This window comes from Bombina bombina, chromosome 4 (assembly GCF_027579735.1).
Source record: "Bombina bombina isolate aBomBom1 chromosome 4, aBomBom1.pri, whole genome shotgun sequence".
Classification (NCBI taxonomy): Eukaryota; Metazoa; Chordata; class Amphibia; order Anura; family Bombinatoridae; genus Bombina; species Bombina bombina.
Genome location: NC_069502.1, coordinates 943,431,713 through 943,448,344, shown reverse-complemented (window position 1 = coordinate 943,448,344; position 16,632 = coordinate 943,431,713). Strand labels below are relative to the sequence as shown.

General features: G+C 37.3%; 1 protein-coding gene across 1 annotated transcript in view; it reads left to right on the top strand.

Moving 5' to 3' along the window:
* SLC8A1 (solute carrier family 8 member A1) overlaps positions 1–16,632 on the top strand; it is a 480,484-nt gene that overhangs the window by 361,537 nt on the left and 102,315 nt on the right. The window contains exon 8 of the mRNA XM_053711941.1: positions 8,243–8,373. Within this exon, the coding sequence (XP_053567916.1) occupies positions 8,243–8,373 (131 nt within the window). The remainder of the gene's footprint in view (positions 1–8,242; positions 8,374–16,632) is intronic.

Below are 16,632 nucleotides of genomic sequence, written 5' to 3'. Positions count from 1 at the left end.
AAGAATGCTCGCCGGCCCTTTTATTTCCCTGGTGGTATTATATAAATCCGCTTTTTACCCTGATGACAGGGTGTCTCACTAAGGGACATATACTGGCTAAGGGGCGTATACTGCATTTTTGTATGAGAAGGAGATGCATATATTACAAAAAGAGCAAAAAAAATGCGGAATATTAAAATCTCACAAAACAAATAATCGAACCATTCACACAAAAATACGAAGGAAAAAATTGTATTAAGGTGCATCACAATTTGTAGCTAAATTGTTCACCAAAAATCGTATTTTATAGAAAACATAATGGGCGAGATTACATATATGTAATTTCACCTCGCACATCGGGCTATTACATATATGGTGCCGGCAGTTCATAAAGTGCCGTAAGTCGGATAAACTAGTGATGTCCAGAAATGAGCGTAAATACAAATTTCTGGAGTTGGCAAAGTCTAACACGCCTCCCAAAAATAAGCCTGACACATAAAACCCCTATATCCGCCATCAAACCCACATCGGAACTAATAAAAGTATTAACCCCTAAACCGACAACCCCCCACAATGCAATATGCCTATTTAAACTATTAACCCCTATATCCACCATCAAACCCACACCGCAATAAACCTATTAAAGTATTAACCCCATAACCGCCAAAGCCCACAAGCAATAAACCTATCAAAGTATTAACCCTTAAACCGCCAAAGCCCACAATGTAAATAATTAATTTACTAAGCCGCCTAACCTAACACCCCCTAACCTAATACCCCCTAAATTAACCCAAATTACAAAATACTAAAGTTACTATTAAAATAAAAAAACTAACACTACTTTAAAAATAAAACATAAACTAAGTATAAATTAAAGGGACAGTCTAGTCAAAATTAAAATTCTGGTGTAGACTGTCCTTTTAAACTACAATTACATAAAATAAAAAAATCTAAGATTACAGAAAATAAAAAACAAAATTATCAAATTTTAAAAAATTATACCTAATCCCTATGAAAATAAAAAAGCCCCCCCCAAATAAAAACACCCCCTAATCTAATGCTAGACTACCAGTAGCCCTTAAAAGGGCTTTTTGCAGGGCATTGCCCCAAGATAAATAGCTCTTTTACATTAAAAATACACAAAGTCCCCCCTAACTGTAAAACCCCCACCCACCAAACCCCCCCAAAATAAAAGAACCTAACACTAAAAAACCTAAACTACCCATTGCCCTGAAAAGGGCATTTGTTGGGCATTGCCCTTAAAAGAGCATTTAGCTATTTTACAAAATGCCCACTCTAACTTAAACAAAAAATGTAAAAAATAAACAAAAACCTAAGTCCAACCCCCAGGTTGGTACTCACCGCTCCTGAAGTCCGGTGGAGAAGGTCCTATCCCATGCGGTGAAGTCTTCTTCCAAGCAGCGACCTCTTCTTTCTTCTTCCAGGAACAATCCAGCGCAGAGCGGAGGGCAGAGTTGAAGACCGATGACCGCGGAGCTGAAGACCGGTGACCCTGGAATAGTTTTATTAGGTAGTTTGCGATGTTGGGGTTGGCGGATATAGGGATTAATACTTTATTTGTAGTTGCGGTGTGGGTTTGATGGTGGATATAGGGGTTAAAACACTTTTGGCTAGATTTAGAGTTTTGCAGCCAAAGGAGTGCATTAGCTACGCGTGTTTAACCTCCCCCCCCCCCCCCACACACCTTTTAAATAACGCTGGTATTTAGAGTATATTGAAGGGCTGCGTTAGGCTCCAAAAAGGGAGCATACAGGCATATTTACCGCCACTTCAACTCTCAATACCAGCGTTGCTTAGGGTAGCGGCTAGCTGGAAAAATGTGCTTGTGCACGATTCCCCCATAGGAAACAATGGGGCAGTTTGGGCTGAAAAAAAACCTAACACCTGCAAAAAAGCAGCGTTCAGCTCCTTTCCTATGGGGAAACAGTTTCTAAGTCTGCACCTAACACCCTAACATGTACCCCGAGTCTAAACACCCCTAACCTTACACTTATTAACCCCTAATCTGCCGCCCCCACTATCGCTGACACCTGCATATTATTATTAACCTCTAATCTGCCGCTCCGGACACCGCCGCAACCTACATTATAGCTATGTACCCCTAATCTGTTGCCCCTAACATCGCCGACCCCTATATTATATTTATTCACCCCTAATCTGCCGCCCCCAACGTCGCCGCTACCTACCTACACTTATTAACCCCTAAACCGCCGCACTCCCGCCTCACAAACCCTATAATAAATAGTATTAACCCCTAATCTGCCCCCCCCTAACATCGCCGACACCTAACTTCAAGTATTAACCCCTAATCTGCCGACCGGACCTCGCCGCTACTCTAATAAATGTATTAACCCCTAAAGCTAAGTCTAACCCTAACCCTAACACCCCCCTAAGTTAAATATAATTTTAATCTAACGAAATAAATTAAATATTATTAACTAAAGTCTTCCTATTTAAAGCTAAATACTTACCTGTAAAATAAACCCTAATATAGCTACAATATAACGAATAATTATATTGTAGCTATTTTAGGATTTATATTTATTTTACAGGCAACTTTGTATTTATTTTAACTAGGTACAATAGCTATTAAATAGTTGTTTACTATTTAATAGCTACCTAGTTAAAATAATTACCAAATTACCTGTAAAATAAATCCTAACCTAAGTTACAATTAAACCTAACACTACACTATCAATAAATAAATTAAATCAATTAACTACAAGTATCTACAATTAAATAAACTAAACTAAATTACAAAAATAAACACACTAAATTACAAAAAATAAAAAGGATTACAAGAATTTTAAGCTAATTACACCTACTCTAAGCCCCCTAATAAAATAACAAAGCCCCCCAAAATAAAAAAAATTCCCTACCCTAATCTAAATTAAAATAGTTAACAGCTCTTTTACCTTACCAGCCCTTAAAAGGGATTTTTGCAGGGCATGCCCCAAAGAAATCAGCTCTTTTGCCTGTAAAAAAACACAATACCACCCCCCAACATTACAACCCACCACCCACATACCCCTACTCTAACCCAAACCCCCCTTAAATAAACCTAACACTACCCCCCTGAAGATCTCCCTACCTTGAGTCGTCTTCACTCAGCCAAGCACCGATGGACCAGAAGAGGACATCCGGACCGGCAGACATCTTCATCCAAGCGGCATCTTCTATCTTCATCCATCCGACGAGGAGCGGCTCCATCTTCAAGACCTCCGGCGCGGAACATCCTCTTCCTACCGACGACTACCGACGAATGAAGGTTCCTTTAAGAGACGTCATCCAAGATGGCGTCCCTCGAATTCCAATTTTCTGATAGGATTCTATCAGCCGATCGGCATTAAGGTAGGAAAAATCTGATTGGCTGATTGAATCAGCCAATCAGATTCAAGTTCAATCGGATTGGCTGATCCAATCAGCCAATCAGATTGAGCTCGCATTCTACTGGCTGATCAGAACAAAGGTAGGGAGATCAAGGTAGGGAGATCTTCAGGGGGGTAGTGTTAGGTTTATTTAAGGGGGGTTTGGGTTAGAGTAGGGGTATGTGGGTGGTGGGTTGTAATGTTGGTGGGTGGTATTGTGTTTTTTTTACAGGCAAAAGAGCTGATTTCTTTGGGGCATGCCCCGCAAAAAGCCCTTTAAGGGCTGGTAAGGTAATAGAGCTGTTAACTATATTAATTCAGATTAGGTTAGGGAATTTTTTTATTTTGGGGGGCTTTGTTATTTTATTAGGGGGCTTAGAGTAGGTGTAATTAGCTTAAAATTCTTGTAATATTTTTTTATTTTTTGTAATTTAGTGGGTTTTTTTGTAATTTAGTTTAGTTTATTTAATTGTAGGTACTTGTAGTTAATTGATTTAATTTATTTATTGATAGTGTAGTGTTAGGTTTAATTGTAATTTAGGTTAGGATTTATTTTACAGGTAATTTGGTAATTATTTTAACTAGGTAGCTATTAAATAGTAAATAACTATTTAATAGCTATTGTATCTAGTTAAAACAAATACAAAGTTTCCTGTAAAATAAATATAAACCCTAAAATAGCTACAATATAATTATTTGTTATATTGTAGCTATATTAGGGTTTATTTTACAGGTAAGTATTTAGCTTTAAATAGGAAGACTTTAGTTAATAAGAGTTAATTTATTTTGTTAGAATAAAATTATATTTAACTTAGGGGGTGTTAGGGTTAAAGTTAGACTTAGCTTTAGGGGTTAATACATTTATTAGAGTAGCGGCGAGGTCCGGTCAGCAAATTAGGGGTTAATAAGTATAGTTAGGTAGCGGCGACATTGGGGGGGGGCAGATTAGGGGTTAATAAATATAATATAGGGGTTGGCGGTGTTAGGGGCAGCATATTAGGGGTACATAGGTATAATGTAGGTGGTGGCGGTGTGGGGTCGGCAGATTAGGGGTTAAAAATTTGTATTATAGTAGCGGTGATGTGGGGGGACCTCGGTTTAGGGGTACATAGGTAGTTTATGGGTGTTAGTGTACTTTAGAGCACAGTAGTTAAGAGCTTTATGAACTGGCGTTAGCCCAGAAAGCTCTTAACTACTGACTTTTTTCTGCGGCTGGAGTCTTGTCGGTAGAGGGTCTAATGCTCACTTCAGCCAAGACTCTAAATACCGGCGTTAGGAAGATCCCATTGAAAAGATAGGATACGCAATTGGCATAAGGGGATATGCAGTATGGAAAAGTCGCCGCTTGGAATTGAGCGTTAGACCCTTTCCTGGCTGACTCTAAATACCAGCGGGCGGTAAAAAGCAGCTTTAGGACCCCTTAACGCTGCTTTTGACGGCTAATGCAGAACTCTAAATCTAGGCGTTTATTAGTTATTGCGGTGGGGGTTGGCGGTTGACAGGTAGATAGATATTGTGCATGCGTTGGGTGTTTATTTTTGCAGGCAGTTTTGGAAGTTACGGTGATCCCATACTCAGTGCAAGGCTTGCTGCGGCTGCCTTAAGTATGGCAAGGTGAAAATAGAGTAAGATTTCTCCATTTTCACCACGTAAGTCCTTGCGCTGAATATTGGATACCGATTTGCAACGCAGTCCCATGTTAGCTTATGGGAGTAAAAATTGCGGGCGACGGATTAAACATACGCGCGTAACTTGTATGCTACGCCGTAAATGTAATACCAAAATCGCGTAAAAACGGGTGTTGCCGGCTTTTGCGGGCGACACTGCATATGTAATGGGGCCCAATATCTATAGATAAATTGTACCGCAAATTGAAAGGGATATGGAACCCAATTGTTCTTATTTCATGATTCAGATAGAGCATGCATTTTTAAGCAACCTTCTAATTTACTCTATAATCAATTTTTGATAAAAGCAGGATTGTAAGCTTAGAAGCCGGCCCATTTTTTATTCAGCTGATTGGTGGCTTGCTGATTGGTGGCTACATTTAATGCTACCAGCATAAAAGCAAAGCTTTATTCCATGCAAACAATAAAAAATAGCTTAAATAAAGCACCCAGTTTAATCATCTTCCTACTGTGAACTGAGCAAGTGATAAAGCGTCTGGAAACCTGCACATTTATCTGTAGTCTTTAGATATACAGTTACAAAGCTATTCAATAAATCAGACAAACTCCCATTGTTTCAAATAAATAGCAATCATCTTCTAACAAGGCAGTTATTGCAAGATAATTAGAAAGATAAAAAGTGCTGCGAGAGGTAAAGCAAAATACCTGCTCCTCTGCTCACCGACTGCCTATTTTAATTAATTTCCAATCTCTTAAGTAAAAGTAATCGTGGCCTGTGTTTTTAGGCATATATTATTATAGAAAGCCTTTGACAGAAGATAATCATATGGTTCCTACTGATTAACTCTTCGCTGTTGGGAATTAACTCCTTTTGTCCTATTTAAGATTATTTTCTGCTTCTGTAACTTTGAGGTATACAGAGTAATATGGAAAATTGCATTTTTTTATTGAGTTACTAGATGAGCAATGGAAGATGATGCAAAAAAACACATGCAATTTATTATTTATATGTCATTTTGGAATTGGGCAAAGGGATTAAACACATACATAATATCCAACTCAGAAGCTGCCAAGCAGAGCACAACTGGTGATTGGTGTGGTTGTGCAATTGCCTGATTGGCTCATAATCTGTGTCCTTCTTGGAGAATGCCATACTTATGGCTCTTGAGCAACACTTTAACCCATTTTGTTGGGGTTGAATAAGACCTCTCTAGGGACCCTAGAAGGGTCCATAACACAATAATGACAGGGTCTAAGACATTAGATCATGCCATTTTTGTATTAGAATGTCCATTCAAAAAAAAAAAACTTTATTGAATCTAGCATACAAAAGCAATGTACAAACCACTAAGCTCCTTAGAAATACAGTAGAATACTTTTCTCACTTCCATGAAGAAAACTTTTAATGAAAAATTATTATTAAACTTTATCTCATTGACATCATTAAAGGGACACTCAAGTCAAAATTAAACTTTCATGATTCAGATAGAGCAGTCAATTTTAAACAACTTTCCAATTTACTTCAATTAACAAAATGTGCAGTCTTTTTTATATTTACAATCTTTAAGTCACCAGCTCTTACTGAGCATGTGCAAGAATTCACAGAATATTATTTTATTTACTTATAAAATATTTTACCAGGAAGGATACATTGAGATTTCTCTCTTTTTTAAATAAGTCTGTCCTGGGTCCACAAAATATTGCATTGATACAATAGGGTAAATATATAATCAACAATGACAGGTGCGTTCTGTTTTGAGATATGTAGAGAGGGATCTCTTAAAGGATTTTAGGCTTGGGAAAGGTTTGAAAGTTTGCGGGAGGTTGTTCCATAATTGTGGTGCTCTGTAGGAAAAGGAGGATCGAGCTGCTTTCTTTTTGTATTGAGGCAAACTAAATAATGTGCTGGTACTGGATCCGAGGTTATAAGAGGTGTGAACTGCCGTGGAGAGCATTCTGCTCAGGTAGGGTGGGAGCTTCCCAGAAAAGCTCTTAAACACAAGGCTGGAAAGATGGAGGGTGCGTCTGGATTCCAGCGGCAGCCAGTTTAGTTCTTTTAGCATGTCACAATGGTGGGTCCTGTAATTACATTGTAGCACAAAGCGGCAGAACGAGTTATACAATGTATTAAGTTTATTAAGGTGAGTTTGCGGTGCAGGTGCATATACTACAATGATTGGCATCAGCATTTGCTGTACAATCTTTTCCTTTACTGTAGGGCTGAGGCAGGATTTGTTTCTGTACAGGGCACCTAGTTTTGGATAGAGTTTAGATGCAAGTTTTTCTATATATGCATTTGTGATTGGCTAATGGCTGTCACATGATACAGGAAGAGGGGAAATATACATAAATGAAATTTGTCAGAAAAAAAAATCTACTACTCATTTGAAGTTCAGACTAAGTTCAATTGCAATGTCTTTTTATCATAAGCTGATTATGCAAATCTACTGTATTTACTGGTCCTTTAAAGGGACATTATACACTAGATTTTTCTTTGTATAAATGTTTTGTAGATGATCCATTTATATAGCCAATACAGTTTTTTTTAAATGTATAGTTTTGCTTATTTTTAAATAGCATTGCTCTGATTGTCAGACTTCTAACCAAGCCCCAAAGTTAAAGGAGAATACGGACATATACTCCAGCTTGCTCCTGTTTATGTAAAGAGTCTTTTCATATAAAGGGGGAGTGTCTGTTTTTTCCCCACTTGCAGTGGGTGTTCCAGCTACCCATTTAACAGAGCTAAACTGGAAGCTTCTAAGTAAGTTTTTAAATGGTTTTATAGTATTCTTTATAATAGTGTCTATTACATGCAGTTATATGAAAATTGGTGTATACTGTCCCTTTAAGGCTACGGCTGATGCATTCTAGCCATCAAGTCAATTTGTCGATTAGCCTTTCTTGCCTAAGGACCTTGCAGAACATTGAGCTGTAGCTTCCAACTGAATAGAGTTGTAATATATAAGATCTAAGTATCTTCCTGGTTAATTCAGGAGATTCTCAGTGACTGAGTTTATTCCCAACAGTGCCAGTGGGGCTTCAGATATAATTAACTCGCTGTCCTAATTTTGTGGTTTGGAGACTAATAAAATTGATTATCTAGGAGCTTAAAATGTGTCATATACCACAGTAAGTTATTTAACTCATAATTCAATTAAATTTGAAAAATAATACTTACATTTTTCCTTTATTGTTGGAAAAAATAGTTGCAATCTTGAAATAATGTTACTCGTATTTTATCTTCAGAGGAAAATGAAGAAAAACAGTCGCTGACCAGCAAAGAGGAAGAAGAACGACGTATAGCGGAAATGGGCCGACCTATCCTGGGAGAGCATACAAAGCTTGAAATCATTATCGAAGAATCCTATGAATTTAAGGTACTCATACTTGATCTTATGTGTACATTAATCCAGCTTTATTTTAATTATTATTGCTGCTGATATAATATAACCATTTCAGTAAATATAAAATAACACTTTACAGTGAAATAGTCAGATCATTATAGTTTATTTGTATGCACAGTGTTTTTCTTATTAAAGGGACATTTAACTCAAAAATATTGCCCATAAAATGTTTAAAGGGACAGTAAAGTTAAAATTAAACTTTCATGAATCCAATAGGGCATGCCATTTTTTTTATAACTTATCAATTTATTTCTATGATCTAATTTGCTTCTTCCTTATGGAACCCTTTGTTTTAAAGCATACTTAGGTAGGTTTAGGAATAACAGTGCACTGCTGGGAGCTACTGTAGCTCTCAGCTGATGATTGGCAGGTACACACATATGCTTCTTGTCATTTGCTCTACCAGATGTGCTCAGGTAGGTCCCAGTAGTGCATTGCTGCTCTGAAGCTGACAATATAAAAGTTAGTGAACCGTTAAAGGGACACTGAACCCAATATTTTTCTTCCGTGATTCAGATAGAGCATGCAATTTTAAGCAAATTTCTAATTTACTCCTATTTTTTTTTTAAAATGTTCTCTTGCTATCTTTATTTGAAAAATAAGGCATCTAAGCTTTTTGTTTGGTTCAGTACTCTGAACAGCACTTTTTTATTGGTGGATGGATTTATCCACCAATCAGCAAGAACAACCCAGGTTGTTCACCAAAAATGGTCCGGCATCTACACTTAAATTCTTGCATTTCAAATAAAGATACCAAGAGAATGAAGAAAATTTGATAATAGGAATAAATTAGAAAGTTGCTTAAAATTTCATGCTCTATCTGAATCACAAAAGAAAAAAAAAATGGGTTCAGTATCCCTTTAAATAACTGTTGAAGTTCTGTATTTTTAGAATGGAAAAATACTATACTAGGTATGTAGCTTTATTACATAGAAAAAAGGTTGAAACATTTGTAAAGGGGAACAAAATGGAATTTGAATTCCACAACGGTGAATTTTAAATTAAATTGAAAACATGCCATTTTTGCAATATCCCTGTGTGAGCAGCGGATGTGGTTTCACATGTCCTGTTTGCTATTGGCTCAGTATATATACATATATATATATAAATACACACACACACACACAGGGATTTTTTTTGTGGGGTACTCAACAGTACTGAGTACCACCACCTTTGCCATCTCATAACAGGTAATATTTGTAATCGTCATGTAAACACCCTAGTGCTGCAAAATATATCAAGCATTGTAATAACCTTTGTGCTTTGCTTTTCTCTAAAAAAGCACTATACATATATATATATATATATATATATATATATATATACTGTATATACACACAAAGGCGTGTGTGCTTGTATATGTGTGTATGTAATAGCATTCTTATAAATATTTAAATGATAATAGCCAAAGGCCATGAAATTGTTTATCAAGAAATACAAATAAGCCTGTATACATGCATGGCGTGCAATATATATATTTATGTAAATATTGATATGATAATGAGAGGTCATGAAATTGTTTATCAAGAAATACAAATAAGCCTGTAAAAATGGTATGCTATATACAAGATGGAGCCTGAAATAGCTTAATAGCTTTCTTATTGGTTCTGTATGCACTGCAATCATTTAAAGAATAAAAGGACTTATATCTCCTGTGACATTTGTCATTTTATTCATGATATACCCAGAAAATATTTTATAATAGTCATAATGTTAGCATAGTTATCAGGTTTATAATGAATACATATTCTGGCGTCCAACTGTTTTCTTGATAGCATCATCAAGGAGGCAAACGGCATGTTTTGTAAGCTAGATGGTATAGCCTGCCTCAATGGGTCTGCAAGGTCCTTTGTAGAATTGATCCATATAAAAAAAACTTCTACTGAAAAATGTTTAGCTCACATGGGCCAGATTACGAGTAGGGCGCAAATGTTTGTGCGCCAACCATAAGGGTTTTCACTCGTAGGGCTTACTGCTGGTATATGAGTTGAAAGTAAACGCGATCGATTGAGCTCAATCACGATTTACGCTAGAATGATTACCACATCCTCAGAGCTCTGGTTAACTGTTTTGGGAAGCAAAAAGGTTGCACAAAACGCATAAAAATACATTACAAAGTATAGTTACATTTATAATAACACTATCTAATAAAAATTATTAAAAAAAAAAATAAAATATATATATATATATATATATATAAATATATATTTATATATGGTACACAAAAGTTATAAGGGCTTAAACATATGAGGTCTCAGGTGTTAGGAAAAAAATGCAGACAAAGGGCTTTAACTTTGAGATATATGCATATTCATATACTATATACATATTCTATCTAGCGTTTGTTTAGTGTTAATGGCCCCTATTTATCAAAGTCTGGCGGACCTGATCCGACAGTGCGGATCAGGTCCGCCAGACCTCGCTGAATACGGAGAGCAATACGCTCTCCATATTCAGCATTGCACCAGCAGCTCACAAGAGGTGCTGGTGCAACGCCGCCCCCTGCAGACTCGTGGCCAATCGGCCACCAGCAGGGAGGTGTCAATCAACCCGATCGTACTCGATCGGGTTGATTTCCGGCGATGTCTGTCCGCCTGCTCAGAGCAGGCGGGCAGGTTATGGAGCAGCGGTCTTTGTGACCACTGCTTCATAACTGCTGTTTCTGGCGAGTCTGAAGACTCGCCAGAAACATGGGCCGTCAAGCTCCTTTCGGAGCTTGATAGATAGGCCCCAATGTCTCTTTTAAAGGGCCAGTAAACATCTTGTAATGACAAGACATTTCTTCTGTGTTACTATAGAGTACCATATCAGCTAAATCTTAACTTAAAAAAAAAAACAAAACAAAAAAAAAAAAAAAAATCTTTTTTACTGCAATTATGTTTTGGTAGCAAAATTTCTCCCACCATTTGCCTTATTTAGATGAGCCAATGGGAACTTTAATGTCCAGACAACAAGGCTAGCCACTGTCATAAAGTTAGTATACAATGCATTGGTTTGCCGTTGTTATGTGATAAAGCCAATTAGGGACATATATGTAGCAGAGTTAGCCTTGAGAAGTCAGTATGATGCATTTCAAGCTCTGATAATTAGAAATTGCTAAATTTTCAGAGCTAAATTACATGAAAAATTGACAAAATAAATAATGAACATATATTGCAAAGTTGTTTCATTGTGCATAACTAAACATTTTATCTAAAAATGTCAAGGGGTTTACTATCTCTTCATGAAATATATTAGGTTAAAGGGATACTAAGCCCACATTTTTTATTTCATGAGTCAGATACAGCATACAATTTTAAGCAACTTTCTAATTTATTCCTATTATCAATTTGTCTTAGTTCTCTTGGTATTTTTATTCGAAAAAGCAGGAATTTAAGCTTAAGAGCCGGCATATTTTTGGTTCAGCACCTACATACATTCCTTACCCCCAATCTTATGAGGTAAGTGCCGCACAATGAGAAGGATCACCCACGTAGATCATAAGGTTCCCCGCTTCTTTGCTCTTTGAAGTTGGTAGAGTGGTCTTTCAGTCACATATTCTGTGTAACCTGTGTTGTCATTTCCTGTTATGAGCGTTGCGATTACTAATGTATCCTTCCTTCTTCATTCAACTTACTATTTTCCTACGCTCCCTTGATCCATAATCAGCAATCAAAACTCAGATGTGTATCATGTGCTCTCTTCACCTTTATAGTCCGATGTCCTAGAGGAACCAATAACATGCAGCTACCAATAACTTCTTCCAATCGAAAGCTAATTACTTCTATATTCAAATTCTTCTTGTTTCTTGAAGACAGGAAGTGTTCAAGATAGTGTGTGAAGTATGCTATTCAAGGAAGGATATCAAGTAATAGTAAGTTGAATGAAGGAAGGATACATTAGTAATTACAACACTCATAACAGGAAATAACAACACAGGTTACACGGAATATATGACTGAAAGACCACTCTACCAACTTCAAAGAGCAAACAAACGGGGAACCTTATGATCTAATTGGGTGATCCTTCTCATTGAGCGGAACTTACCTCATAAGATTGGGGGTAAGGAATGTAAGTAGGAACCCCAACGGGGTCTTTTATTATTATTCCTCAAGCTGACTTTGGATTACCTAGAAGAATCTTCTTTTGTGATATGGACTCATAAGAAACTTTGTTTATAATAGTGAATTACTAAGTGATCAAAAATTAAGCATATTATGATAAGACTTCAAGTGTGTATACATGTGAAAATTACTGCCCCCCCCCTTTTTATGTTGAAATTCTCATTATAGAGAAACACTGTATATTTTTTTAATAGACACCCTTCACACACTAGCCATACATTTATATATATGTGATAACCATATTGGTGTAAAATTCACAATACAGAGAATCATGGTATCTTCTTACTAAGCGCTCTCCACACACTTGCTATTATATATATATATAGACATATATATATATATATATATATATATACAGTATATATAAATATATACTGTATATTAGTGCATTTGAGTCTTTTGCAATTAAGTAGATGAAAACATGTAAATCATATTTATGCAATATTCCTATTTAAGTGTTATAGTGTGTATATACTGTAAATATTACACATTCCAATGTTCTGCACATAGCAGAATATATTCTAAGTATTTGTAAACAGATATTCCTATATATATCTGTATACTGTATATCTCTAGTTATATATAATCATCTACTTAAAGTATATGTATAAATATATAAATATATATATATATATATATATATATATACACACAGTATCTCACAAAAGTGAGTACACCCCTCACATTTTTGTAAATATTTTATTATATCTTTTCATGTGACAACACTAAAGAAATTACACTTTGCTACAATGTAAAGTAGTGAGTGTACAGCCTGTATAACAGTGTACATTTGCTGTCCCCTCAAAATAACTCAACACACAGCCATTAATGTCTAACTCTTTGGCAACAAAAGTGAGTACACCCCTAAGTGGCAATGTCCAAATTGGGCCAAAAGTGTCAATATTTTGTGTGGCCACCATTATTTTCCAGCACTGCCTTAACCCTCTTGGGCATGGAGTTCACCAGAGCTTCACAGGTTGCCACTGGAGTCCTCTTCCATTCCTCCATGAAAACATCACTGAGCTGGTGGATGTTAGAGACCTTGCGCTCCTCCACCTTCTGTTTGAGGATGCCCCACAGATGCTCAATAGGGTTTAGGTCTGGAGACATTCTTGGCCAGTCCATCACCTTTACCCTCATCTTCTTTAGCAAGGCAGTGGTCGTCTTTGAGCTGTTGTTATCATGTACTGCCCTGCGGCCCAGTCTTCGAAGGGAGGGGATCATGCTCTGCTTCCGTATGTCACAGTACATGTTGGCATTCATGGTTCCCTCAATGAACTGTAGCTCCCCAGTGCCGCCAGCACTCATGCAGGCCTAAACCATGACACTCCCACCACCATGCTTGACTATAGGCAAGAGACACTTGTCTTTGTACTCCTCACATGGTTGCCGCTACACACGCTTGACACCATCTGAAACAAATAAGTTTATCTTGGTCTCATCAGACCACAGGACATGGTTCCAGTAAATTATGTCCTTAGTCTGCTTGTCTTAAGCAAACTGTTTGTGGGCTTTCTTGTGCATCATCTTTAGAAGAGGCTTTCTTCTGGGACGACAGCCATGCAGACCAATTTGATGCAGTGTGCGGCTTATGATTTCTCACAGGCTGACACCCCACCCCTTCAACCTCTGCAGCAATGCTGGCAGCATTCATACGTCTATTTCCCAAAGACAACCTGTGGATATGACGCTGAGCACGTGCACTCAAGTTCTTTGGTCGACCATGGCGATGCCTGTTTTGAGGGAAACCTGTCCTGTGAAACCGCTGTATGGTCTTGCCCACCGTGCTGCAGCTCAGTTTCAGGGCCTTGGCAATCTTCTTATAGCCTAAGCCATCTTTATGTAAAGCAACAATTCTTTTTTTCAGATCCTCAGAGAGTTCTTTGCCATGAGGTGCCATGTTGAACTTCCAGTGACCAGTATGAGAGAGTGTGAGAGCGATAACACCAAATTTAACATACCTGCTCCCCATTCACACCTGAGACCTTGTAACACTAATAAGTCACATGACACCGGGGAGGGAAAATGGCTAATTGGGCCCAATTTGGACATTTCCACTTAGGGGTGTACTCACTTTTGTTGCCAACAGTTTAGACATTAATGGCTGTGTGTTGAGTTATTTTGAGGGGACAGCACATTTACACTATTATACAGGCTGTACACTCACTACTTTACATTGTAGTAATGTGTAATATCTTCAGTATTGTCACATAAAAAGATATAATAAAATATTTACAAAAATGTGAGGGGTGTACTCACTTTTGTGAGATACTGTGTGTATATATATATATATATATATATATATATATATATATATAGGTATAGATATAGATTGTACCAAAATACCATCAGCTATATATAGAAATATGTATCTATGAATAAATAGAACATATTCTGCTATGTGAAGAACATTGGAATGTGAAATATATTTTCTTGTCGGGTAAGCGCACATGAGTATATGCAATCGAGTTTGCACGTGAGTAGGTTTGCTCCATTGACTTCTATGAGGCAATAGGTTATATCGTGTGTGATATTGTAATTTCTGCTTTTTGTGTGCTTTGAGTTATCGCAAGAGCGATAACTTTTTATTTTCAACTCATAATACCAGCGCAACCCGATGCTCGCAAAAAGACTACTTCTAGTGCAATTAGCACTGTAGAAAAAGCGCTAAATTGCTCTCCACTCGTAATCTGGCCCATAATAACAAAAAATGATTTATTTAACAATCAAATGCACTATCAAAAAGAACGTTTTATTGTTGCATTAGAACGTCCCTTTGATGTTTAACTTTGAGCCTTGAACAGCTAGAATAAAGCTTGTAACCAGCTGTGCATAGTCTTTAATATAACTTAATGTATAAATGATATCAATACACATTAGTTGTAAAGGGACATGGTAATGTGATAATGAAATGCTCAACTTCGTTAAAGCATATTATTATTGCAGAAATAGAAAGTCCCTTGATAAGAAAGTATTTAACCCCAGCAAAGGGGTTAACCGTTAAACACATAGTTATGTTGGCTTGCTGCCAAGCCAATCCTTAGCAGAACATAGCCGTGATGCATTGCAGCTCCCAAGAGGGGCTATAACTATGCATTTAATCCCTTTGAAGGGTTACACATGTAGATACCAAGGGACATTAATAATATGTGCTAACAAATGAGAGAATTTTATTATTGCAGTACCATGCCGTTTTAATTTGATGATGCTCAAAACGTAATGACAGTTTTTTTTTTTTTTTTTTCCAAGCTCTGATAAACGAGTTGCTAGCTCAACAGAGGCTGTGAATTTCATCCTCAATAATCACGCCAGACAGGCCAACCTGCAAAAACTAATTTCAGGGAGGTGGCTTCACCGGCTACTGCACTGCATGTTGCCCCCACTTCCCCCTGGTTATATACTGGCCACCTGAAAACCCTAAATAAGATAGAGACTTATCATTAATGTAGCTTTCCACTAAACTCACATTAAAAACAAAAGTAGCTTTATTGCGCAACCACATACAACAAACCTATTTTCCAGTGATCGTATGCTTGTTGAATGCTCGAATATTTTAGAATATGACGATTAATTACGTGCAGTAAATAAGGAAGTATTTGTGCTTTATTTTATTCAAATTAGTGGGGGCTTTTTTGTTACTGGTGCATGCTTTAAGGGTTCCATAGCGCCCCAGCTTGTGAAGTACTCAGTATAGTTGTCCCTGTACGACTGTCTGGGAGCGTGTGTGATTTTGAGTTTGAGAAGCTATTTGTAATTATGTTTTGTATTTACAGTAGTCAGTTGAATAAGGACCTGACAGCAGGGGTGTCTATCTCCTCGCTCACAGGGGGGCACTCTCTTTGCCATCTTTCTCAGTTCTCACTCAGCCTGTGCTGCAGCCGATGTTGCCTGCTGCTGATTCTCCTCCTCCCCCAAGAGCCTTATTGCCGCCTCCAAACAACAGGAGGGAGGGTGGCAGACACGCAATACTCTGAAAGTAAAGACAGACTTGCTGTGTAACAATGCCTTCCTGCTCAATGACGTCCCCGCAACTAAAGGAATTCCTTAAAGAAACACTGTTTCCAGATTTGGGCCACTTTGGATCATGGTACTTGTAGTTTCAGGGAGATTGCATTTCATTTGTGGGCGT